We start from the raw sequence: 27,914 nt of genomic DNA on the forward strand, positions 1-27,914 counted from the left end.
CCCTCCATATTTATTGGCACTCCTGGTTAAGATGTGTTTTTTAGCTTCTAATATTTTTTTTTTAATTCAAATAATATTTAGTAATAATATTTTATATTTTATAATTATTAGCACCCCTGGTGTTAATATTTTGTACAACCCCCTTTTGCCAACAAAACAAGGTCTGGGGACTGAGATGGCCATTGGAGGAGCTTGATTTTGTGTCTGGTGAACCATTTCTGTGTAGATTTGGCCATATGTTTAGGGTCATTGTCTTGCTGAAAGACCCAGTGACGACCCATCTTCAGCTTTCGGGCAACAGATTTTGATTTAAAATGTCTTGGTATTTCAAAGCATTCATGATGCCATGCACCCTACCCATGCACCCAGTTGAAGCCTGGGACCGTGTGCTTTGGTCAGATGAGACCAAGATTGAGCTTTTTTGCAACAAACACTCCAAGTGGGTCTGGCGTGCCACGAAAGATGCGCATGCTGAAGAGCACCTCATACCCACTGTGAAGTATGGGGGTGGGTTCGTGATGCTGTGGGGCTGTTTCGCTTCCAAATGCCCTGGGAACCTTGTTAGGGTGCATGGCATCATGAATGCTTTGATCTACCAGGACATTTTAAATCAAAATCTGTTGCCCGAAAGCTGAAGATGGGTCATCACTGGGTCTTTCAGCAAGACAATGACCCTAAACATGTTGCCAAATCTACACAGAAATGGTTCACCAGACACAAAAACAAGCTCCTCTCATGGCCATCTCAGTCCCCAGACCTTGTTTTGTTGGCAAAAGGGGGTTGTACAAAGTATTAACACCAGGGGTGCTAATAATTGTGACACACATTATTTGATGTCAAATAATTATTTCTTTGTGTGGGATATTTTCCCGACTGAATAAATGCACTTGTATTGAAGTTTGGATTTTTCTCTTTTTTTCCATTAAGGTCCCATATTATTTGAATTAAAAAATTATTAGAAGCTAAAAAACACATCTTAACCAGGGGTGCCAATAACTATGGAGGGCATCCTTTCGGGGAGGTTATGTACTTGGACCAATTACCATGGGATTCTAGCGCCTTCCAACCCATTTTGCCCAGCTGAATTTTTTTATTTTTTGCATACGATGCTAAAAGCCTCGAACACAAAGCTATCCACTGGTTTGAGCCAAAGGAGAAAGGATTGTTTATTCAACCACGCTGCGTTGAATTTACATTTCCCTATCTCTCTAATATAAAATGTATGGCTGGGGGTAGAACAAAAAAATATGCGTCTGTGTAGTGTAGAGGATGACATTTTTTCAGGACTGCCATCGTGACACGGGACGTCAATGAAAGTCAGCGGGAGCGTGCAGGAGCAGGAGTGACATTGATCTGTACAATAATATTGATCTTTTTCAGCTGGTTGCACAGCCCACCAAATTGAAGAAGCAGCCATATTTGTAGTCATCTTTCAGTGAGCCAACGCTGTTTTGACTTAGGTTAGCAGGTCAAAACAACTACACAATATCCCAAAAGCCATCAGTGCTTTATATCGACGATTTGGACCCGTGGCTCAGTTGCTTTCTCAATGCAGGATTTCCCCTACATATGGAAGATTGTGGCGCACTGCCACACCAAAATAAAAGTCGCCACGCATTGCAAATGAGATTTTTTTTTCAAGATTTAAAGATACATTCTAATTTGTATAATTGAAGATGACGTCTAAAAGAATATATTATATATATATTAGGGGTGGAACGGTTTACAAAAATCTCGGTTCGGTACGTACCTCGGTTTTGAGGTCACGGTTCAGTTCATTTTCGGTACAGTAAGAAAACAAAATGTAAAATATAAATGTGCTAATTGTTTATTACACACTTATGTCCTTCCAACAATAGGAACATTAGCCTATACAAATCTAGAATCCTGCTCAAAAATAGAAAATACAATATTTTGAAGTGTAGATATGTTGAAAAACAAAATAAAAATAACATTGTCTCAGACTTTTTCTTTAAACAAATATCTGATGTGTAAATTGAACAGTTGTAACACTGAACAGTTTCGTGTTTCTTATATTAACTTTATGACCACAGCCTCGAAAAGTAAGGGTTACATTTAGGGCTGTCAAACGATTAAAAATTTTAATCGAGTTAATCACAGCTTAAAAATTAATTAATCGCAATTCAAACCATCTCTAAAATATGCCATATTTTTCTGTAAATTATTTTTGGAATGGAAAGATAAGACACAAGACGGATATATACATTCAACATACTGCACATAAGTACTATATTTGTTGATTATAACAATAAATTCACAAGATGGCATTAACATTACCATTCTTTCTGACGACATTTGAAGACATTTTCTTTTTCTCTGCAAAAACAAACACAACAGAGCCTTAGAACAAAACACGTATTATTTATAATGTGTGCAAAGTGTTTGGAGTGTACACATAAATGTGGACCTCTTCTCTACTCATCCTCTAGCCCAGGGGTTTTCAACCCAGTCCTCAAGGCACACTGTGGGTCCTGGTTTTTGTTCCAGCCGATCCAGCAGAGACAGTTGAACCAATGAGGCTTCTGCTAAAACAAGCCACACCTGACTGCAATCAACTGATTGCACTTGTAAAACACCAGATTGGGGAAAAAGTGTTGTCATCTTGTTTGGTAAGAATGAAATCCTGCACCCACAGTGTGCCTTAGTGGAATAGGTTGGGAACCCCTGCTCTAGCCAGTCGCTGAGGCAAACCAACTTGTAAGAGCCATATTCCTGATTTGTCCTATTATATGTAATTTTACTCCTCGCCACTAGAGGCTGTCAATTGCGTCTTTCCACTGACCTCGAATCAGCCCAGGTATGCTTAAAATGACAGCTAATCATGTCACAGGTGTTGGCAGTTAGGAGGGCAAACAGTTTTTGACTGTGTCTTAGTGCAGCGTGCAGGAAGGGAAATTACTCATTTTGTTTGTTCTTTTGTGAATACGTTTTGAGTCTTTTGGTTTGTTCCTTTTATTTGGACAAAATGCTTTTGAGTTAACTTATTAAACGCCACCAGAGTAAACTTATTGGAACTGAGAAATGGACTCGCTGGTGTTTGCTTCGCGTCTCCAACTGCACTGAGCGCACGTCATCACTACAATCCCCTAACTATCATCCAGTACTAGACTGAGAACAGGGATCAGTCAGTACACAACTTATTTACATTTTCTGAGAGTTGTTCCATCTATCTTTTTTAATTTGAATTCCCCACCCAGAGGGCCAACCTGCTTTTCTTCCATGTTTACATTTAACCGTTACCCACGCTGCTCACTGCACTTCTGAGTGGTGCGATGGCCCTGGCCGTTTGTTATCTTTTTTGAGACTGTCAGTCCGCTGATCGTCGCGTCCGCCAGCTGGCTGCCACTCTCCCAACATGACGTACTCTGACGCCGGACGGGAAGACGACGTCGCCGCCGCTGATGGGCCACCCGAGGAAGGTTGCCAACTTAAAAAACTAGCCGCTCTCAACAATCTGAGAGTTCGCATTTGACAGCATATGTGCCGCGTACCTCCTCTCCTCGCCAGCTGTTTGCTCGCCATTCATTCACCTGTGCATTTGATTGCTACTTTGTTACACTTCCGCTTTTTCAGTGAGGTCTTTTGTGTTCATTCGTTATTGGATCGTTTTTGTTCACCACTGTAAATAAGAGCACCGCAGCAGTAGGCGTAAACTGCCGTCTTTTTGTTATTTCCTTTTTACGATCAGGGTTTACTTAGCGGGTGGGGTTTAAGTGTAGTTTCATTTTATTTGTTGTTTTGGCCTGGGCTTACGCTGAGGCCAGCTTCTTCTGCATTTTGTATATTTTTTTCATTGCGAGTTCGACTTGTGTGAATAAATTTGTGTCCACTTGCAACTTGTGTGTGTGGCTCTTTTATGTTACGCCCTTAGCGAGCCGTCCGTGGGACATAACAGTGGGATTATGGGATGCATGAGCGGGTCATTTCGCGCTTGCGTTAAATGCGTCAAATATATTAACGTGATTATTTTAAAAAAAATAATTACCGGCCCTTTAACGCGCTAAATTTGACAGCACGAGTTACATTACGTCAGAAACTTGTTCGGTACGCCTCCGTTCCGAACCGAGCACCCCATACCGAAACGGTTCAATACGAATACATGTACCGTTAGACTCCTCTAATATACATATATATATATATATATATATATATGTATACACACACGCACCGGCCACTTTATTAGGTACACCATGCTAGTAACGGGTTGGACCCCCTTATGCCTTCAGAACTGCCTAAATTCTTCGTGGCATAGATTCAACAAGGAGCTGGAAGCATTCCTCAGAGAGTTTGGTCCATATTGACATGATGGCATCACACAATTGGTGCAGATTTGTCGGCTGCACATCCATGATGCGAATCTCCCGTTCCACCACATCCCATAGATGCTCTATTGGATTGAGATCTGGTGACTGGAAGCCATTTGAGTACAGTGAACTCATTGTCATGTTTAAGAAACCAGTCTGAGATGATTCAAGCTGTATGATATGGCACATTATCCTGGTGAAAGTAGCCATCAGAAGTTGGGTACATTGTGGTCATAAAGGGATGGACATGGTCAGCAACAATATTCAGGTAGGCTGTGGCGTTCCAACGATGCTCAATTGGTACCACAGGGCCCAGAGAGTGCCAAGAAAATATTCCCCACACCATTACACCACCACCACCCCCACCACCACCACCACCAGCCTGAACCGTTGATACAAGGCAGGATGGATCCATGCTTTCATGTTGTTGACGCCAAATTCTGACCCTACCATCCGAATGTCGCAGTAGAAATCGCGACTCATCAGACTAGGCAACGTTTTCCAATCTTCTATTGTCCAATTTCGATGAGCTTGTGCAAATAGTAGCCTCAGTTTCCTGATCTTAGCTGAAAGGAGTGGCACCCGGCGTGGTCTTCTGCTGCTGTAGCCCATCTGTCTCAAAGTTCGACGTACTGTGCATTCAGAGATGCTCTTCTGCCTACCTTGGTTGTAACGGGTGGTTATTTGAGTCACTGTTGCCTTTCTATCAGCTTAAACCAGTCTGGCCATTCTCTCTGACCTCTGGCATCAACAAGGCATTTCCGCCCACAGAACTGCCGCTCACTGGATATTTTTGGATATTTTTTCTTTTTCGGACCATTCTCTGTAAACCCTAGAGATGGTTGTGCGTGAAAATCCCAGTAGATCAGCAGTTTCTGAAATACTCAGACCAGCTCTTCTGGCACCAACAACCATGCTACGTTCAAAGTCACTCAAATCACCTTTCATCCCCATACTGATGCTCGGTTTGAACTGCAGGAGATTGTCTTAAACCATGTCTACATGCCTAAATGCACTTAGTTGCCGCCATGTGATTGGCTGATTAGAAATTAAGTGTTAAGGAGCAGTTGGACAGGTGTACCTAATAAAGTGGCCGGTGAGTGTAATTTATATATATACATATATGTATATATATTAGCGGTGCAACGGTTTGCGGTTCAAAGCCGAACCGTACGGTTCGCCCTGTACGGTTCAATACGCCTTTATGAACCGCGCCTTTTCGGTTTTGCAATTAATCAAGCTACACAATTGATCGAGCTCTGTGTGCCTGTGTGTGACGTGAAGCACCGCTGTGGAGAAATTCCCGCCCCGCAAGTAAATGTCGGATCGCTGTCAAGCACCTGTGTAATAGAAGCCGAGTAACGTCCTCTCTCGCTTACGAGTGAAGTGAAACAAGAAAGAAAACAAATAGCTATGGCGAGCGGAGGAGTGGAGAGACCGACTTTTGAGGAAGCACCAGCTTCTTTCAAATCTGCGGTGTGGCAACATTTTGGTTTCCCCGTGGACTAAAATGCGGTAGGAGAGAAAATAGGGACGGAAAATATTGAAAAAAAAAAAAAAAAAAAAAGAATTGCAAGCATTGCTCAGCGCTTGTTCCCCATGCTAATGGCAACACGGAGGGTCTTAAGGATAGGGGATACCCAGGACTTGAACTGCATCTATTCATCTTTGTTGCTTCATTTCTAATTGTGTATCATATTGCCTCTGTAAAGCCCTTTGAGACTTCTGTTGTGATTGAGGGCTATACAAATAAAATTGAATTGAATTGAATTGAACACTTTTATAACATGACTCCGGCACCTAAGCCTGTATCACCCACAGATATCACTTTCTCAGGGCAGGACAACCCCGAAGATGACACCAGTGAAAACACACGGCGGGCTTTGTTAATTTATTTGCAATGCTTGACCCGTGTTACATTGCTCCCTCGCGGACACATTTCTCCAACAACGTAATCCCCGACATTTATGAAATGGCACGCAAAGCCATCGAAGATGATTTCGCTAAAGCACATAGTTTCGCCCTGACCACTGATAGTTGGACGTCCCTGTGCTACAGAGTGCTACAACCTAACTGTGATGGTCCACTATAATTCATACCTGTTAAGTTGTACGGTCTTGTCGTAATTTGTACAAGTGAGCACTGATTTTTAAATGTGTATGCCGTACGTTACGTTCAAAATCTGCACGTTTTTCGTGCATTACATTTTTTTTTTTCATCCGTTCGGATTTGGTCACTGTTTCTGCAACGAGACAATGTTCGTTAATACGTTGATTGAATGACGCGAGAAAAGTCGTGAGACACGGGGAGGGAAGAGTGTTTGTTAAGACGCTGTAGCAAACGTGATGCTAGACATGAAAGGTATCACCAGTTACTTTGCCTAGTAACTTTTTTACTACTGTGTGTGTATTTCAATAGTCAGTCACTACACTAGCCAAAGGGCTAAGAGGCATTTTACCAGTCGAAAATGTTTACATTTTAAATGTTTATTTCATTTTTTTAAAAAAAGCAAAATAAAAGCAGTTAAAAAAAAAAAAAAAAAAAAAAAAAAAAAAAAAAAAGCAAAACGCAAACAGAAACCAAACCGAAACCGTGATCCCAAAACCGAGGTTCAACCGAACCGTGGGCCAACTGAACCGTTGCACCCCTAATATATATATATATATAATGTATATGTATAGCTCATTATTTGCACACTATATAGCATGTCAAATACAAATTGTTCCTTTACACGCCTTATTTTGAAAAACACAGTTCTCCTGTTGTTTACTTGCGCAGGGTTGAAAATAGGGATAAAAATCCGCAAAGGTATTTCAATTTAATGAGTGTAATTGTGGTTTAAGCCAAGGAAAACGAATGTCATATGGACATCGACGTAACGTTTAAGTTCCTTATGGCGTGTCTTTGACCCGAATCGTCGCTTCCTAGCATAGCATTTGTTCGTTGCAGACGTCACTCGTTTTAATTTCGTTGAATATTTTGAAGGACTGTATTTTGGAAAGAGAAAAGTTCCTGATGAGGAGGGTTAGGTAACAGAGAAACTTTTTGTTGTGGTGATGTAGACTGTCACGTTCTGAAATATTTAATAAAATATTTTGGAATGTGAGGCTCATGCTCCCAGGTTCCGAATGTATTTAGCTCTCATGCACCAAGGAGTAAAAATAACCAAATGGTTATGGCAAGCGTTGTATTTTAATGTTGAGGTCATTTTTTTCAAAGACTGAATGAGGCAAGATCACAGCTGGACATGCAGATCAGGTAGGCGCTCTAAGTCCAGGGAAGGAGAACTCAGCCAACAGGGAATCTGGCTGGGGCGCAACATTGACAGAAATGGCAAAGTACAAGCCCTGGCTGTCCCACACAAATCAAGGTATTAAGAATTGTGCAACTATTATTTTTTATTAATCATAGTTGTATTGTTTTAACTAACTACCGTTTAGAAAACGGTTTGTTGTTTATAAATTGGCATATTCCTTATCCAAAAATTTCAAAACAGATGGAGAAATAAGTATTTTTCATCTCATTGGAGCAAATCATTATTATTTTTTAATATCAGTTTGCACTAGGCAGTAACTTAAAAACAATCAGTAAAGTAACTCCCACAAAGACACTTCAGTTTTACCTTAAATTGAATTGATTTAACCTGTGAAAACATGGCATTGAAACAGTGTAGTCCTAATGGGTAATCCATTGAATGGGTTTCAGAATATGGACAAGGTCAGATGTCATGATGTCAAATATGGCATAACTGACTGTTGAATGGGGAGGGCTGTACCCTTGCTTAAGCCAACGGTCGGCCATTGCGTCAACAGTGAACTGTGAGAGAGATTTCCCTGCTTCGAAAAGAGTAAGTCATTTGGTCAACTGTACAATGAAGGGAACAGTACAACTTCAGTTATAGACCCCAATCACACGATGTCACAACTCCACCCCCCTGACTGGAGCCGCCATATTGTCCGTCAGCTCGTCGTGTTTACACATTACCGCTACGTACATGCCTCCTATTGCGGCGTGTTTTTCTGCTCTTAACATTAATAATAAAAATGGTGAAGGCGTGTGTGGCGGTTGGACTTGAAGTTCTACCGTATTCCGAGAGACCAGAAGAGGAGAGCAAGATGGACTGCTGCAATTCGACCAGAAAACTGGGCACCAAACGATCACCACAGACTATGTAGTAGTCATTTTATACCCGGTAAGATGCATTTAATATATATTTAGAGGGTTTTGGGCTGACAACCACAATTAAGATCATTGCGAGGCTAATCGCCGACAACATACAGTTTCAAATTCAAGATGTTTATTTCTTCCGCCATCATTATTTTTTGAACAATATTTAGCTGGTACCAAGTGAAAGAAGCTAGCCTCGTCTACGGATCATCAGTTAAACAGGGGTGTCCAAACTTTTTGCAAAGGGGGCCAGATTTGGTGTGGTAAAAATGTGGGGGGCTACCTTGGCTGATTTACATAGAACAATATATTTAAACAAATTTTAGCAAGCCCTTCTGTGTGTCACATTTGCTTTATTATTATTTTTCTAATTCATAATTTCAACAATCTCGCCTTTGTGGCGTTCTCTTTCGACACTTGGGCTCTTGCGAAATACTGCTACTGTGAAATTAAACTAGCTTCAAGTTGCTTTAATTTCTCGCTGCGGATCTTCCCTGTAATGTTGTGGTACATGTCAGCGTGTCTTGTTTGGTAATATCGCGTCAAATCGAATTCTTTGAAAACAGCGACTGTCTCTTTGCAAATGAGGCAGACACAGTTGTTGGGTATTTTATTGAAGAAATAGTCCAATATCCACCTATCCTTGAAGCGTCGGCCATCGCAGTCAACTTTTTTTTTTTATTGATTGTCGCCATTTTAGATAATTGGAAGGGTCACACGGGGTTATGTTGCTAGAGTGCTGCTCATAAAGTTTTTCAAAATTTCGTGAGAATAGGCTGAGTTTCTGTGGACAAGATAGTTGTAGATATCAGGGTAGCAGACGTCAGGCAGAGACGGCGAAGACAGCGGGGTCGAAAAATATCGATTTAGGCATCAAATATGGATCTGGCGAATGGATCGACCGAAGCTTTTCCACATAACGCCTTTTATGCAACACATCCAATGAGTTTACAGCGTCTGAAAGTACCGGGGCTTCAATGAATTGCACTATAAATTGCACGATAAATTGAGACCATTGAGAATACGGACACACGATGGACAATATGGTGGCACAATACAGCGACACGTCATTGTGTGACGTTGGTGATTGCGGTCTATAGATGCTTGTATATCATCATTGTCTAGATCTTTTTTTTTTTTTTTTTTTTTAAGTAGGTGAAGACAGACCTGAGGAACCGGCTGCAGGGTGACTGGAAGCATGCCTTACACTGATTTTTAAAGGGATCCTCAACCTTAAATACATGTAGACAAGACACTTTGGCCGTTCTCTTAACCAGCCAAGCAGCTCCTGTCGCTACAGCAGTAGGCAAACCTTCGGGCGTACCGCTAGTTACAGATGAAGCTAATAATTCACTTCTACTGTCAGTTTATCAGGCAGTAAGCGCAGGCCCGGAGTGACTAATCGGGAGCTTCTGGACGATTCCAGAAGGGCCGGCCGGCCAGATGGGCCGGTCCGCGTTTTATTAAAAAAAAAAAAAAAAAAATTACACTGTTATCATTTTTTGTTTGGTATTTATTTATGACAGTGTCACTGAGTATAACTTACATTCTGTTACCGCTGTCCCTGTGGGCCGTCTTAAAAAAAAAAAAAACAGTATTATTTTTTTTTCCAGACTCATCCTCACGTGTGCAGACGAAAAATACAGCATGCAGCTCCGCCCCCTAATTGTAGTCTGTATTGAGCCAAATTAGCTGCTATCTCGGTGCTCGGATGGATAAAAAGAGCAAGGGTGGCGCTGAAAAATAAGAATTAAAAAGAGAAAAGCACTCGTGAAAGAATCGGCAAAATGCGCGAAAATAGCTAATTTTTTTTCATGCAACGACCTTGCTGCCTCAAACTACAGAGGATTACAACGAAAGTGGTAAGGCCAGATGGCGAATAAAATGCAACTTGCACCGTGTGATACGACAATATGTAATTGTGGAAACTTTGGCTTCTTGTAGCACCTCACAAGGGATATGTAGCAGCAAGCATTAGCCATAATGAACACACCACAGGTGCAGAGCTGGAAGGTAGGATTGCCATGTCGTTCAGCGAGTGAACATTAGAATTAATATAATCAATTACGTGGCGTTTTTAAAGTGGAAATGGAAAATGGATAATAGTATCATTAGAAGTTGTTACAATGTGCAATACGTATTCTTTATTTTTCATATTGTTATGTTGCTATGTTTGTTTTATCTGTAAGCACTCATTTTGTTAATATTTGATGTTGCAGAAAAGGTCTTATTTATTCATTTATTTTGGGGCTGCCAAAATTATCGCGTTAACGGGCGGTAATTAATTTTTTTAATGAATCACGTTAAAATATTTGACGCAATTAACGCACATGCCCTGCTCAGACAGATTTAAATGACAGTACAATGACATGCCCACTTGTTAATTGTGCTTTATGGAGTTTTGCCGCCCTCCGCTGGCGTTTGGGTGCGACTGATTTTATAGGCTTCAGCACCCATGAGCATTGTGTAAGTAATTATTGACATCAACAATGGCGGGCTACTAGTTTATTTTTTGATTGAAAATTTTACAAATTTTATTAAAACGAAAACATTAAGAGGGGTTTTAATATAAAATTTCTATAACTTGTACTAACATTTATCTTTTAAGAACTACAAGTCTTTCTATCCATGGATCGCTTTAACAGAATGTTAATAATGTTAATGCCATCTTGTTGATTTATTGTTATAATAAACAAATACAGTCCTTATGTACCTTATGTTGAATGTATATATCCATCTTGTGTCTCATCTTTCCATTCCAACAATAATTTACAGAAAAATATGGCATATTTTATAGATGGTTTGAATTGCGATTAATTACAATTAATTTTTAAGCTGTAATTAACTCGATCAAAAATTTTAATCATTTGACAGGCCTAATTTATTTTTCAAATGTATCATTTAATATAGTTTTTTTTAAAATCCATTTTTAAATTTGTTCAAAATATGTTGTGTTGCACTTGTTAAAATAAAGCCACCTTGTTAAACAACCATGACCTGCACTGAATTGGAATACACAGAATTACAGTACACGGCTTTAGAGAACACTGAACTTAACACGTGTATGCATAATGACATAATTTTAAATGAGTGGGCCGGTCTGAGGCATGAAATTCCAGGGCCGAAAATGAGTCCCACTCCGGCCCTGAGTAAGCGTGTCTGTTCAGTATTCACCTAATATGAGTGATGCTGCCACTCAAACTGATCCAAACACGTCCGATGCGATGGTACAGTGGCCAGCTGATGCGTGCCTAGCACTTAATATGGACCACCCTTACGTAGCTAAACGTGAGTTGGATGTACAAGACCTGGAGGACACTCGATCCAGATGACGAATTTAATGAGGACATACACGACTCCAATCCTGACTATCACACGTGTGCATTCATAGTTTTATTACCTTCAGTGAGAGTTTATAATGTCAATAGTCATGAAAATAAAAATGCACGAATGTGTGTTCAAAATTTTGGACTGTTCAGTATGTAAAGCACACGACAGCTCTGGACGCTAACAATCTACATAATTATACAGGGACAAGTTTTGATCACGCAATAGCTTACCTTGAAGATCTGCTAACAAAAACCGGAGTTCTCTATAGCATACACTCTCTCGCTCCGTTGTCATTGAGACGCACTTGCATCACACACCATCATACATCACCAGTTTTGCCCAATTCTTGTCTCGTCAGGTATTTCCTGCTCTGCAGTTTGCCTTTGTTGCTTGTCCTGTGAACGACCGACAGTGCTGTCCTGCTCTTCACTTTTCCGATCTGGTTCAAATTGGAAGGGCAGAACCGACGACATGTTGCAGTAGCTAACAAGTCACACGCTGGAAGTTCGGCAACGGGCCCGGTGACGTCACCGCACTGCGACGTCAACAAGAATGGCGACCTATCACTTAAAATAATTTTACAAATTTTTAAAAAAAAGACAACATTAAGAGGGGTTTTATTATAACTCCTACTGACATTTATCTTTCAAGAATGACTTGTCTTAAAGATCGAGGATCCCTTTAAATAGGACCATCGATTGCTGATTTCCCTTAAAAAAAAAAGAGCCTTCAAAATGTTTTTTAAAAATCCAGGAAACTCAAGTGCAGGCAGGATGCAAACAGGTCTGTTATGTTTCTTGGAAAAAAATATTTTTAAAAAATTCTTATTTGTCATGATATTTAATGACATTTTCGCTGCGGTACGATGCTGTCGGACACCAATGCAACCCACCACCACCACAGCTTCGAAGAATCTTAGGGGGAACCTTGCAATGATTGATTAAATAAATGGGTCGGAGGAGCCAGACTATGACAGATGACACTTTTAAGGAGAAAAGAGACACGGAGAAGTTACGTACATCATAAATTTTAAGACCCGGATATGAAAATTCAATACTTTTTTCAAGACTTTTTAAGGTATTATTTCCAAGTTCATAAATTCAGTGATTTTAAGACTTTTTAAGACCACGCGGGAACCCTACTCCTGTTAAGAATGAGTTAAATTATTGCACATAAAATAAAAGTGAGGGCGCTAATTTTCCTAGGTGCGATATATCGCCGCGTGCGTGCGTTTGCATGCGCTGCGTGCACTCGGCATACGTGCATGTTGATTACATATTAGACTCCAGTTCCATGGCCATCATTACGCCGTATAATTAAAGTTCAGACATACACAATAAGGAAAAACATCTATCTTAAACACTGTAAAACGTTAGCATTTAGCAGTTAGCTCAAACTTCTCAAAAGAATAACTGCAAAAATGTCAAAACTTTGCATTCTTAGATAGTGCAAATATAACACCGTGAGACAAAAGATATGTAAACTAACTTATGCTAAAATCTTTTAAAGTATTTACAATGGGCTGTAGTTCCAGCCCCCTCCCTTTATTTCAGCGCTGATCTTCTGTACAACAGTTAAACATAAAGTTGTATGCATTTAAAAATGGTTCATAAGATTTTGAGTACGAGAAAAACAAAAGCTGTAAATATTCATATTTGGTTTGATTACCGTATTTATCTCACTTTTAAATGGATGCAAAAGATCCAAGCTGGAAATATATGGGGTTTGTGACAACATTTGCCGGATGACACTTAATGACATCTGTCATAAGCATTCATTAATGCTCATGACAGTGACATGGCATAATTATGACGTTCTTATGACACCGCTGTCAATAAAGTGTTACTACTGTATGAGCCATATCCCTGATTTGTCTTATTAAATGTAATTTTACTCCTCGCCACTAGAGGCTGTCAATCGTATCTGTCCACTGACCTGGAATCAGCCCAGGTACTCTTAAAATGAAAGCTAATCAAGTCACAGGTGTTGGCAGTTAGGAAGGCAAACAGTTTTTGACTGTGGCTTAGTGTAGCGTGCAGGAAAGGAAAGTACTCATTTTGTTTGTTTGGTTGTGAATACATTTTGAGTCTTTTGGTTTGTTACTTTTATTTGGATGAAGAGCATTTGAGTTATGTTATTAGACGCCACCTAAAATAAATGATTGGATCTGAGAAATGGACTCGCTGTTTTTTTTGCTTCACGTCTCTTACTGCACTGAGCGCACGTCATCATCACAATCTCCTGACTATCATCCAGTACTTGACTGGGAACAGGGCCTAGCCAGTACAATTTAGGTCAAAAACTCTTGCTTTTCCATGTGGACAACGATTGCTGATTGGGACAACGATCATCAAGAGGACGCGGAGCTGCACGCAGCGTGTTGATGTACGAGCTCGTTTGGGAGCAGTGGAGGTCAGTTTGACATCGCCGATTGCTGACTGGAGCTGTACCGGAGCCTCCTACGAGACCAGTAGTGGATCATCAACGTGCAGGAGCACCATTCATCAAGCCGGCCAACACTCGATTGGAGTATGTGGAGATCAGCGCTGATTTGAATGGCCATTTTAATTTTGTGTGCACACATTCCCATACATCCAATGCATTGGTGACGTCACAAACTCGCAATCGTCTAAAAATACTTTGCGTCGGAACGAGTCGCACAACACTTCTTTACGAGCTAATTAAAAGCGATCTAAACATTCGTGGTCGTTATGGCCGAAGAGGAAAAAGGAAAACTTTGTCACGAGACTGAACTTAATGAAAGTGCGGGTGTACGGGAAAAACGTGATAAAAATAAATTAGTAACTTGGAAAAACAAAGTTAATGTGCGATAACAGGCATGTAAATGAGGTTGAAAACGAATTTAACACTTTTAATGAGGTGTGTGACAATATACAAAGGGTTCATACATCTATATTGGGGTTGCTACCTGCTGATGAAGCAAGCAAACACGATATATGGTACCAAGCCAAAATGTTGAGTGTTAATGATTTTATTGGGTATACAAATCAATGGTTCTCTTACAATAGGACTGGTTCAGTGCGTGTTTACCATGGCGTTGGTTATGAAATGGGAACACAACATGGGCAAACACAAACGATTCAAAGTGGAAATGAAATGGGACCAACAGAAACGCAAAGCCCTGTGGATGACATCTTAAAAGAAACAGGGAAAGGATGATCCTCAATTCTTGGACAATGGAAAATGAACTGCTAATTTTAAGGATGAGGAGGAAAATCAAATAAGACCACAAGACAGCATTTCAAATGTGCAGTCACAGCACCATGGCTCAACCTGCCGATCTTCAAGTAGTAAATGAACGGGTAGCAGATCATCCACTTCTTCAGCCAGACTCAGGGCGGAGGCAGAGCAGGCTGCTCTCTTGGCTCGCGCTGCTGTTTTAAGGGACCAGCATGCATTAGAGGAGCAGGAGCTCACGTCGAGGAGAGCATTAGAGGAGCAGGAGCTCGCAGTGAAGAGAGCATTAGAGGAGCAGGAGCTCGCAGGGAAGAGTGCATTAGAGGAGCAGGAGCTCGCAGGGAAGAGTGCATTAGAGGAGCAGGAGCTCGCAGGGAAGAGTGCATTAGAGGAGCAGGAGCTCGTAGGGAAGAGTGCATTAGAGGAGCAGGAGCTCCCAGGGAAGAGTGCATTAGATCGACCTCACCTCCCTCAATCCAGAGGCTGCTACATATGTGCCTCCACCAAAACAGCAGCAAGCTTTTCTACCTCTGCAAAGTGATGCCCACAACCATATCTAATTCAAGGAAACCACAAGTTGATTTGATAAAACCCACCTATTTTCAATTACAAACAAAGCCAATTGTTAGTCAAGCATCTCAACCTCTTCAGTTAAACCCAACGGCAACCTTCACTCAAGGCATTCCAATGAGGAAAGACCAACTTTCATTTCAACCCCTACAAGATCACAATTCAACAACAGGCCTCTACAGTCTGCTGCAACAACAAAACGATATAACAGCTCTCCTCGTGCAAATGCAAACCGCACAACTGCTTCTACGGCGAGAAATTCCAACTTACGATGACGATCCTCTGCAATACAACTCATTTATGAGGACGTTTGAGCATTGTGTTGAAGCAAAAACCACCTGCAAAGGAGACTGTTTGTACTACCTGGAACAATTCACCAGAGGGCAGCCAAGGGATATTGTTCGCAGTTGCCTGCAAGTGACTGCAGATAGAGGTTGCCAAAAGATTACTGAAAGAACATTTTGGATAACCACTGCCTATATGGAGAAGGTCACACTATGGCCAAGTATCAAAACTGAAGCTCTCAAAGCATACGGACTATTCCTCCGTGAATGTTCTAACGCAATGGCTGATCTTCACTACTTGGAAGAGCTTAACATGCCAACAAATATAAAAACTCTGGTCCAAAAACTTCCTTACAAACTGAGAGACAAGTGGAGAACAAAGGCATGTGAGATCTTGGAGAAAACAAACAGGAGAGCACAATTCACAGATTTGGTCAAGTTCATCGAGCAACAGGTCAGAATCATTTCAGATTCAGTCTTTGGCAACATACAAGACACGTCACCTGCCATCAAAGGGGTTACAAAGGCAATTAAGTTGCCGGTTAAATCACAACTGAGAAGCAGTTTTTCTACACAGATGGTCATAAAAGATGAACAAAATAAATTAGGTGATGACCAAAATGGAAAGGCGCAAAACAACTTGACCTCTAACAAAACAAATTCCATGTCCTGTTTGTATTGTAACACTGGTGGTCATGTGTTGGCACAATGTTTTAAGCTGCAAGAAAGGCACACAGGGAGAAACTGGACTTTCTAAAGGAGAAAGGTCTATGTTTTAGCTGCTTAACCACAGGACACTTGAGCAAGAGCTGTGACAGGCGCATCACTTGCAACAAGTGCAACCTGATGCATACCAGCATATTGCATAGAGGGCAAAAGGAAACAGTGGATCATAATGATAGTCAACCAACCACAAATGAGCAACCAAATACGGACAATCGTTCAACATCCTCCGCATGTTGTCTAACAGGGGCCGGAGACTGCAATAAAATCCTTCCCATTCTTCCTGTTAAGGTGAAATGCTCAAAAGGAAACAAGGTGGTTGAAAGCTACGCCTTTCTGGACCCAGGGAGTACAGGAACTTTCTGCACCAGAAACCTTATAGAAAGGCTGCACATCGAAGGATTGAAAGCTAAAATCAAAATCCGCACCTTGGGACATAGCACAACTGTGGAAAGCTCAGTAGTTGACGGGCTAGAGATTTCAGGAATGTCACCTGAACATTTTTATCCACTTTCCACAGTGTGCACCCATGAACAGATGTCTGTCTTGTCCAAAAACATAATAAGTGAAAGGGAGCTTAAAAAAATGGCCTTATTTGAACAACATAGTGATTCCCTACATAAACGCCGCTGTTGACTTGTTGAATGGCACAAATACATCCAAGTTGATGGAGCCCTGGGTTGTGATTAACAGTCGTGAAGGTGAAGACGGACCCTATGCTATTAGAACCCTATTGGGGTGGGTGATAAATGGTCTGTTACAGGGCAGTAGCGAATGTGAACAGGAACATCTCTCAGTTAACGCCAACAGAATCGCCGTTGACCGGATTGAAGAACTTTTAAAAAGCCAATATAACTACGACTTCAATAAGCGAGCGTTCACTGAGCAGGAGGAAATGTCAAGGGAAGACAAGTTTATGGAGGGAATGGAAAGCTCTGGTCAGCTGCTTAATGGACATTACAAATTTCAGCTGCCTTTCAGAGCAAAAGAGATTTCGATGCCAAGCAATCTCAGTGTTTACATGCAATGTGTGCGTGGCTTGAAAAGGATATTTCAGAAAGACTCTTCAACAAGGATTACATGGACTTACTGATGTCATTAGTAATGGCTATGCCGAGGAAGTGACTTGGCAACAGTTAGTCACTCCAGCTGGAAAGCATCCCACACCATGGCGTATACCATCCACTCAAGGGAAAGCTACGAGTAGTGTTTGACTGTGGAGCAGAGTATAAAGGGGTCTCGCTTAACAGTCAGCTCTAACAAGGTCCAAACCTCAGCAGCTCGTTAGTCGGTGTTCTTTTAAGATTTAATGTCCGCCATAATGGCGTTCATAAAGGCTATGTTCTACCGAGTCAAAGTTGCAAAAGAACACCAGGATTACTAAAGATTCTTATGGTTGCCTCAGGGTAACCTGGAACACAACCTTGTAGAACATCACATGACTGTTCATCTATTTGGAGCCGTTTCATCACCAAGTGTTGCCTGTTATGCGCTTAAAAAGACCACTGAGGAAAATCATGTTAACTTTCCAATAGAAGTTATCGACACAGTCAACCGAAGCGTCTACGTGGATGACCTACTGAAGAGTCTGCCAACTGAAGATGTTGCAATCACAATGGTTCAGAAACTCATCAACATCTGCAGCAAAGGAGGCTTCACCCTCACTCAATGGATCAGCAACAGTCGAAACATGCTCCAAAGCCTCCCAAATGAGCTTAAGTCCAAGAACCTGCATACGCTTGACCTTGACAGGGATAAATTAACATTAGACAGAGCTTTAGGGTTGCAGTGGTGTATTGAGAAAGACATTTTTGAATTCAATCTGAAGATCAAAGAGAAGCCACCAACCAAATGAGGCATATTATCAATGATCAGTTCTGTCTATGATCCACTGGGATTTGTGGCTCCTCTGGTACTACCCGCCAAATTGTTGTTACAGGAGTTATGCAGGATGAAATATGATTGGGACAATCCAATACCTCCTTCTCTTCAACTTAAGTGGAGTAAATGGCTGCTGGATCTTGAAAAGGTTGCAGAATTTATAATCTCCATGTGTGTGAAGCATCAAGAATTTAGTAGGACTGTCACCGCCCAATTACATCCTTTTGCCGATGCGAGTGAAAATGGATATGGCACAGCTACATACCTGAGGATGGAGAACAAGGATTCGAAGGTTCATGTTGCCTTCCTGTTTGGCAAAACCAGAGTGGCTCCTCCAAAGCCTGCCACCATCCGGCGTTTGGAGCAGCTGGCGTAGCTGTACGAGTGGATAAGGTGCTTAGATCACAACTAGAGCTTCCACTAAAGAAGACCTGTTTTTAGACAGACAGCACATCAGTTTTTCCAATATATAAAGAATGAGGACCGAAGATTTCAAACCTTCTTTGCAAACAGGATAATCACCATCAGGGACAACTCTAAAATTGAGGAGTGGCGATACATCCCAACGTCCCTAAACCCTGCTGACGACGCTTCACGTGAATTGAAAGTGCAAGATCTTACAAAGAAAAGATGGCTGAAAGGACCAAGTTTCTTATGGGAACCTGAAGAGACATGGCCAACATTTCCAGTGGATGCAAGTGTCACTGCTGATGAACCAGAAGTAAAGAGGGCCCTAAAAGTGAATGCAATACTTGTTGACACCAATGCTACATCACAACTGATAACTCATTTCTCTGATTGGCAAAGATTGAGAATTACAGTTGCATGGTTTATGAAGCTTAAAGGAACTCTAATCAAATTGAGTAGGAAAGGAAAATAATTATCTGCCAGTGGAGCAGATGAACCAGATGTACTCAAAGAGATGCAAGTTTTTTCCAACATCTTTTGGGAATCAAAAATTGACGCTGGAGGATCTCTTGAAGGCTGAAACTGCCATTATTGCTTTTTGCCAACTGGAGCGGTTCCCTATTGAATTTGCTGCATTAACCCTTGGTAAGCTGGAAGTGACAAGAAGTAGCAGCATCCTCAAGTTGAATCCGGTCCTGGTAAATAAGGCGGCAATCCCTGAAGACATTAAACACCCCCTCATCTTGGCAAAAGACCAGCATATCCCTGACCTTATCCTTCTCTACTTGGACATGGAGGTAGAAATCATGTCCTTTCCACTGCAAGAAAGAAAAACTCGATCACCAATGGACCTGCTGCAGTGCGAAAAATCATATCAAAATGTCTCATCTGTAAGCGCCATAATGGGAGACTAAGGGAGCAGAAAATGTCAGATCTACCAGAGGAGAGAGTGGTTCCAGATCTCCCACTGTTTACCAACGTTGGCGTAGATTACTTTGGGCCAATTAACGTCAAAAGAGGACGTAGCATCGTAAAAATATAAGGTGTAGTTTTTACTTGCGTGATAAGTAGGGCAGTGCACCTAGAAATTGCCTATTCTCTGGACACGGACTCTTGCATCAATGTGTTACGAAGATTCATCTGTCGTAGAGGACAAGCTTCTCACTTGAGATCCGACAACGGGATGAATTTTATTGGTGCGGAAAGAGTTGCAAGAAGCATTGGCTAATCTGAATCATGATCGTATTGAAAGAGCCATGTCCGAAAGGGGAATCAAGTCTGGATCCCATCACGGTGGTGCTTGGGAGCGCATGATAAGGATGATCAAGAGGATTCTGTGCTCTGTGCTCCACCAGTAAACCCCGGATGATGAAATATTTCACACTGTGCTCTGTGATGTAGAAGCTATGCTCAATGATCGCTCCATAACAAACTTGTCAGAGGATCCCAATGACCTAGAAGCACTGACCCTGAACCATCTGCTGCTGCTTAAAGGTAAACCAGCTCTTCCACCGGGCCTGTTCGACAAAGGGGATGTGAACTCAAGGAGAAGGTGGAAACAAGCTCAGTATATCTCAAACCTTTTTTGGAAGAGGTGGACCCGTGAATACTTGCCTCTTCTGCAAGAGCGTCAAAAATGGAACATAGAAAAAAGGAGTCTGGCTCCTGGAGACCTTGCAATGGTTGCAGACCCAACTGCACCGCGTGGGTCATGGATGTTGGGAAGTCCTGGAAACCTTCCCAGACAAAAAGGGACTGGTGCATGTGGTTCGTTTAAAGACCAAGACAAACATAATTGAGCGGCCAATAACTAAAGTATGCCTGCTTTACGAGGGTATTGAATGACTTGGTCCCAAGGTTCTATTTTTTTGTGTATATGTATGGCTCATTTCAATTTTACTGTAATTGCTCTGACAGGTGCAATTAGGGGCTGGTGTGTATGAGCCATATTCCTGATTTGTCTTATTTAGAGATGTCCCGATCGGATCGGACGCCGATATGGGCAAAAAAATGCGCATTGGTATCTGATCAGAACACGGGAAAAATTCCGATCCAGACTTCCGATTCAGTTTTTTTTTTTTTAAAGTCCGGTCCGGGTTTTCCAGCCCACCGATTTACATAATCCATTCCAGTTTTTGCTTCGGTTTCCCTAAAATCCGGTCCGCATTTTACGGCACACCTTCAACACACTACATTTACATTACCGTCTCCCAAATTACCGAGAGACTTTATCTGTAAAAATGTCAGCTGTGTGGGATCATTTCACCTTAAAGGATTACAAAGACGAAGAGGCAGAGAGCAACATATGCCACAATAGAGTCAAGCGTAGTGGTAAAGCTGTAAGAAGTTTTAATGCAAACAACCTAATCAAGCATTTAGCGAAATAACATACTCCTCATATTGCTTGTGGTGGTAAGAAAACCGAAGAGAAAAAGAAAGGTCCTACGCAACTAACACTGGCAGAAACTCTTGCTATGCGTGGCAAACTGGCACTCGACAGTCCTAAAGCCCAGGGAATAACAAGAGTCATTGCCGAAGAATTCATTCTGGATGACGAGCCATTATCTCACGTGAGTAAAGACGCACCATCCGACACGCGATTCGGCCGCTGAAGATTCGAGAACTGTTCACAAACATCCAAATTCCGATTATTGAAATATGTCAAGTAAAGCGGAACTAATACACAGCGCGGTCTTCGGGACGCAATCATTGTGTCACGAAAGTAAACATAACTTGTCTTTTAGACCCGGGTAATGCCAATGCTCAACTCACGGCTTTAGCTCAACTCATGCCGCTGGATAAAAAACACAAGAATACCTGACTTCTGCTGACAGCCGCAACAAACTACGTCAACGTCGTTTTACTGGAGATAATAGATATCATATGTATATAGAACCAGATGCTACACGACAGACTCGACTGCGTTAGCAACATTGAAGTATTGAAAACCAGATGCGTTAGTAAACAGCCGCCATCTTAAAGCAGAAGACTTCCCGAGTAGGCTGTTGTGAACCTTCCAAGCGAACCGAATTAACTTTTTATCTAAAATACTCCTATATCGGCAAAATCTTGACTTGAGCAAAAGTTTCTGCCAGTGTTAGTTGCGTAGGACCTTTCTTTTTGTCTTCGGTTTTCTTAACATACTCCTCATATTGTTTGTGGTGGTATGTCGCTAAATGCTTGATTAGGTTGGTTGTATTAAAACTTCTTACAGCTTTACGACTACGCTTGACTCTATTGTGGCATATGTTGCACTCTGCCTCTTCTTCTTTGTCGTGCTTTAAGGTGAAATGATCCCACACAGCTGACATTTTTACCAATTAAGTCTCTCGGTAAATTGGGAGACGGTAGTGTAAATTTAGTGTGTTGAAGGTGTGCCGTAAAATGCGGACCGGATTTTAGGGAAACCGAAGCAAAAACTGGAATGGATTATGTAAATCGGTGCGCTGGCAATCCCGGACCGGACTTTAAAAAAAAAAAAACTGGATCGGAAGTCTGGATCGGAATTTTTCTGGGTTCCGATCCGATACCGATGCGCATTTTTTTGCCCATATCGGCGTCCGATCCGATCCGATCCAAACATCTCTAGTATCGGTATCAGCCAGTATCGGTATCGGATCTCAAGTGCAAAACAATATCGGTATCGGATCGGAAGTTCAAAAACCTGGATCGGGACATCCCTAGTCTTATTAAATGGAATTTTACTCCTCGCCACTAGAGGCTGTCAATCGTGTCTGTCCACTGACCTGGAATCAGCCCCGGTACTCTTAAAATGACAGCTAATTAAGTCCCAGGTGTTGGCAGGAGGGCAAACAGTTTTTGACTGTGGCTTAGTGTAGCGTGCAGGAAAGGAAAGTACTCATTTTGTTTGTTTGGTTGTGAATACATTTCGAGTCTTTTGGTTTGTTACTTTTATTTGGATGAAGAGCATTTGAGTTATGTTATTAGACGCCACCTAAAATAAATGATTGGAACTGAGAAATGGACTCGCTGTTTTTTTTGCTTTGCGTCTCCCACTGCACTGAGCGCATGTCATCATCACAATCTCCTGACTATCATCCAGTACTTGACTGGGAACAGGGCCTAGCCAGTATACCTATTAACCCAAATAATTCAACAAACAAGCTGCACTGGGCTATAAACAGCAGGATTCAAAATGAGGGAAAAAAGTAGCGGCTCATTGTCTGAAAATTACGGGGCTGCGTTCTAGTTACACTCCTCCCCCTCTTCCACGGACTAAGATGAAATATCTCCCACGTCTTCCTCATCATAAGAGTTTCCGTGTGTATATTCAATGTATGTGTGTGTTGAGTGGGATGCTCACATTGTTAATTGTGTTGATTTAATCACTATGGCAACCAAATGGCGTGTCACATGTTCAAATTAGCTAATGTATTTCACGTGTGTTGGACTGAATAAAATGTGTGTACGCCTGCTGGTGTTTGCACGACAAAGAGAAACGATCACTGCTGTGCTGGTATATCCGCTGTGCAATCGAGCCTGCCAACAGGTTATGGGCCCAGATCAGATCAGACCAGATCAGAGCCGTGACGCACAGTGAGAAGTTTCATGGCAGGCCAGGTGAAAGTCACGATGATCACTGCGTACACCTGTGAGCTGTGAAGTGGCAACATGAGTAGAAAGGAGAAAGACCTGGTGACAAGCAGCTGCTGGGCGAGGCTCGTCTTTGACGGAGACGAGAAAAATTATGAACTTTGGGAAGCGAAGTTTTTGGGCCACCTCCACCTGCAGGGGCTGAAAGACACCATTTTAAACGAGCCTGACGAGGAAGATGAGGAGAAAAACAGCGAAGCCTATGGTGAGCTGATTCAATTCCTCGACGATAAGAGCCTGTCACTTGTAATGCACGACGCGCCAGATGACGGATGCCATGCTCTAAAGATTCTTCATGAGTATTATGCCGGAAGAGGAAAACCAAGAATCATCAACCTCTACACAGAGCTGACCTCGTTGCAAAAGGCTCCAAGTGAGAATGTGACCGAGTACGTGATCAGAGCCGAAACGGCAATCACTGCCTCAAGAAATGCAGGGGAGCCATGATTTTAAAAGGGCTGCCAGATTCATTCAAGCCGTTCACAATACATGTGTCCCAGAGTGACGACAGAATTACATTTTCTGAGTTTAAAACTAAACTCCGAAGTTATGAAGACGTGGAGAACATGCGCGCAACTGCATGTGAAGACAACATCATGAAGGCAAGAGCGCAGTCGACCACAAAGCGCACGCCAAATGACAGTCAAAATAAGGAGATCGTGTGTTACAAATGCCGAGCCACTGGTCACGTGGCCAGAAATTGTCCGAGAAAACCGTGGTGTCCTGACTGCAAAAGTAACACTCACAACAACGCAAATTGCAGACAGACCAGGCGGTGAGATGACGCACGCAAAGTCTCCGATGACACGGCGGAAAAAGAATATGCATTCGGGCTGAGTGACATGCCGATGTGGGGGCCGAACTCCAAGAACAAAGGTCTGATGGTGGATGCCAGTGCTACGTCACACATTATCACCGACGTGGCAAAATTCAAGAGTTTTGACAGCAGCTTTCAGGCCGGATCACACTGCGTTGAATTGGCAGACGGGACCAGGAACAACGGAGTCACTAAGCGCAGAGGTGACGCAGAGGTGTGGCTACTTGACAGCAAGGGAGTGCGATGCAGGACGATCCTGAGAAGTGCCCTGTACATCCTGACATACCCCCAAGACATCTTCTCCGTGAAGGCCGCAACTTTGTGTGGGGCAGCAGTCACCTTCAGCGAAAAGAATCATCATCTGATCAACAAAGGCGGTACAAAATTCCCCATACACGTACACAATAAACTGTATTATCTGCACACAATAGAAAGTGACTATTGCGATGACAAATGTAACAAAAGCCTTGATTTACAAAGTTGGCATGAAATCCTTGGGCATTGCAATTATACAGATATCCTAAAACTGAAAAATGTGGTGAATGGGATGGACATTAAGTCAGATGGAAGTAAAATATTCCCGAATTGTCAAACATGCATAGAGGGTAAATTTGTTCAAACTAGAAACAGAGAGCCAGATAGAAGGGCTAAAGAACCTCTAGGCATGGTGCACACCGACATTGCTGGATAGACCCAATTTCGAAAAATGGTCATAAATATGCCTTATCTTTTGTTGACGACTACTCCAGTACTGTTTTTGTATACTTTTTGAAAATAAGAGTGATACTGTGCAAGCAACTGAGAAATTTATCGCTGACATGGCGCAATATGGTAAAATTAAATGAGATCAGATAATGGAACAGAATATACAAGTAGAACGTACCAAGCTTTGATGAGCAGATGTGATATTAGGCATGAGACCTCTGCTCCATATTCTGCACACCAAAATGGCACAGCCGAACGCAATTGGAGAACATTATTTGAAATGGCTAGGTGCATGCTTATAGAGAGCAAACTGCCAAAAAGTTTGTGGTGAGGAATAGGTGCTTCAACAACCGTACTAAACAGACTCCATATTTCATGTTAACTGGCAGAAAGCCACATATTTCCAGAATGCAGAAATTCGGACAAGTATGCTACACATACAGACACCAACAAAAAGGCAAGCTAGACTCAAGATGTGACAGGGGCATTTTTGTTGGATATGACAAACATAGTCCAGCCTATATGGTATACTATCCCAGCAGTGGGAAAATACAAAAACATAGACTTGTGAAATTTCTAACCAAAATGGATGATACGATAGATGCAGAAGATGATGATGACTTTGTAATCCAAAATAAAAGACAAATGGTGAAAACTGAGCCAGTGGGCTTAAACACAAATGAAACCCTAGAACTGCTAACAGGAGAGCATGATGCTAAAACTCCAAAAGTAGAAGAGAGAGCTGAAAATATAAAGACTGAAGCTGTAGAAAAACGTTATCCTGAAAGAGAAAGGAAAAAGCCAGATTATCATGGTGATCGTGTTTGTGGTTTTGAGGCTGGCATAACAGACATTGATTATTGTTATAGAATTTTGTGTGATGTACTTCGAACGTATGCTGAGGCAATAACTTGTGTAAATGCTAAAGAATGGACTGATGCAATGAATGAGGAAATGGACTCTCTAAGAGACAATGGAACATTCACCTGAACTACTCTACCTGACGGCAAAAATGTAGTGGGGGGAAAATGGGTTTATGCATTGAAAACCAACAGTGATGGATCAGATAGATTTAAAGCGCGATATGTCGCAAGAGGATTCAGTCAAACAAAGGGTTTTAACTATAACGAGACTTTTTCACCGACAGCAATCATGACCAGTATTAGAGTATTGGCACAGAAAGCGGTACAAGACTCTTTAATTATCCATCAAATGGATGTTAAGACTGCCTACTTACATGCACCAATTGAGTGCGAGATCTATATTGAACAACCTGAGGGATATACAATTAATCTAAAAGTGGTAAACTAGTGTGCAAACTACAGAAATCATTGTATGGACTAAAACAATCAGGACGCAACTGGAATAGAATGTTGCATGATTATTTATGTGAAAGTAAGTTTGTTCAGAACCCAGCTGATCATTGCGTGTACAGTAAAGTTACTGACAAGGAACAAGCCCACATAATCATATGGGTAGACGACCTTATTATTGCAGCCAGTGATGATATTGTATTAACACGTGTCAAAGAAATGCTTATATGCAAATTTTTAATGAAAGACCTCGGAAAACAAAAACATTTTCTCGGTATTGACTTTGAACAAACTGATGATTATGTAAAAATGTCACAACACAACTATGTGCGTAAAATACTGACTAGTTTTGATATGTCACAATGTAAACCAAGAGTGACTCCTTGTGAACAAAAACTCGACCACAACGACTCTCTCGATTTTCGATTCGAGGGACACGATTTTCGATTCGATTCAATACATTTAATGCTCGGAAACAAAAAATACAAGTGTTTTTTTATTTTATTTTTTATTTTGCTAACAAGCAAAAATAACAATGGCATCATATAATCATGCATCATGGTGCATAATATTCTTGTGCTTACGTATCTGAAGAAATTTTGTATAAAAAGTGCAGAGAACAATCTTTGCTGTATGTAAAGTGAGGCGGGGCACACTGTTGATTGCTATTACTCTCTTAGCAGGTATGTTTACTACATGATAAAAACATCCTATTTGTGGTCCGAGTCCATTTGTGTTACGTACTGAATTAACATTTGCAGCATTATCTATAGCAGGGGTGGGCAAACTATTCCACAGAGGGATGGAGTGGGTGCGGGTTTTCGTTGCAACCCATCGAGAGCACACCATTCCACCAATCTGTTGTCTTACAAGTGTAATCAGTTGATTGCACTCAGGTGCTTCTTGTTTCCCCGGACTCCTCATTGGTTAAACTGCCTGTGCTAGATCAGTTGAAACAAAGACTAGGATCCACTGCGGCCCTTGAGGAATGGTTTGCCCACCCCTTATCTATAGTCACTGGTATGGATTGATATGGTGCCAGATCAGTTGAAACAAAGACCAGGACCCACTGCGGCCCTTGAGGAATGGTTTGCCCACCCCTGATCTATAGTCACTAGTATGGATTGATATGGCCCATGATAACTCTGGGCTAACGCAGCCAATGGCATGGGACTTGGGGGGAATCTAACGTAGCACAACTAGGTTGCTATTTGATGATATCTAGTGTGTGCAGGCGAGTGCTATCGGGCATTAAAAAAGTTAACGCCACAAAAGTCACGTCTGCTCATTACTGCAGAACGCCAGCATTTGACAATCGACTATCATAAACAGGACGAGTTTGAAGTACAGTGCTCTTAATTTGCCGCTCATTGTTCATCATGTAACCGTGAATTAACTCTCTGTGACCCACGGTCTTAACCTGTCTGTTGTCAAACCGAGGTTTTTCGTAGAAGCCAAGTCAGAAACAATGTATTGTATATGTAATTGGAGGCAAATCAGGGTTCAGTGCCTTGCCCAAGGGCACTTCAACAGTGGGCAGTCATAGCCGGAAATCGAACCACTGACCCTTTGGTCCAAG

General features: G+C 41.7%; 1 protein-coding gene across 4 annotated transcripts in view; it reads right to left on the bottom strand.

The window, feature by feature from the left end:
* LOC130907441 (gastrula zinc finger protein XlCGF8.2DB-like) overlaps window positions 1-27,914 on the bottom strand; it is a 144,011-nt gene that overhangs the window by 6,689 nt on the left and 109,408 nt on the right. For 2 of the 4 annotated variants that reach the window (XM_057822535.1, XM_057822537.1), the window contains one exon: window positions 2,299-2,337. The exons of the other annotated variants lie outside the window; for them this stretch is intronic. In XM_057822535.1, the coding sequence (XP_057678518.1) occupies window positions 2,299-2,337 (39 nt within the window). The remainder of the gene's footprint in view (window positions 1-2,298; window positions 2,338-27,914) is intronic. 4 annotated transcript variants of the gene reach the window in all.

This window comes from Corythoichthys intestinalis, chromosome 19, assembly GCF_030265065.1.
Source record: "Corythoichthys intestinalis isolate RoL2023-P3 chromosome 19, ASM3026506v1, whole genome shotgun sequence".
NCBI classification, from domain to species: domain Eukaryota; kingdom Metazoa; phylum Chordata; class Actinopteri; order Syngnathiformes; family Syngnathidae; genus Corythoichthys; species Corythoichthys intestinalis.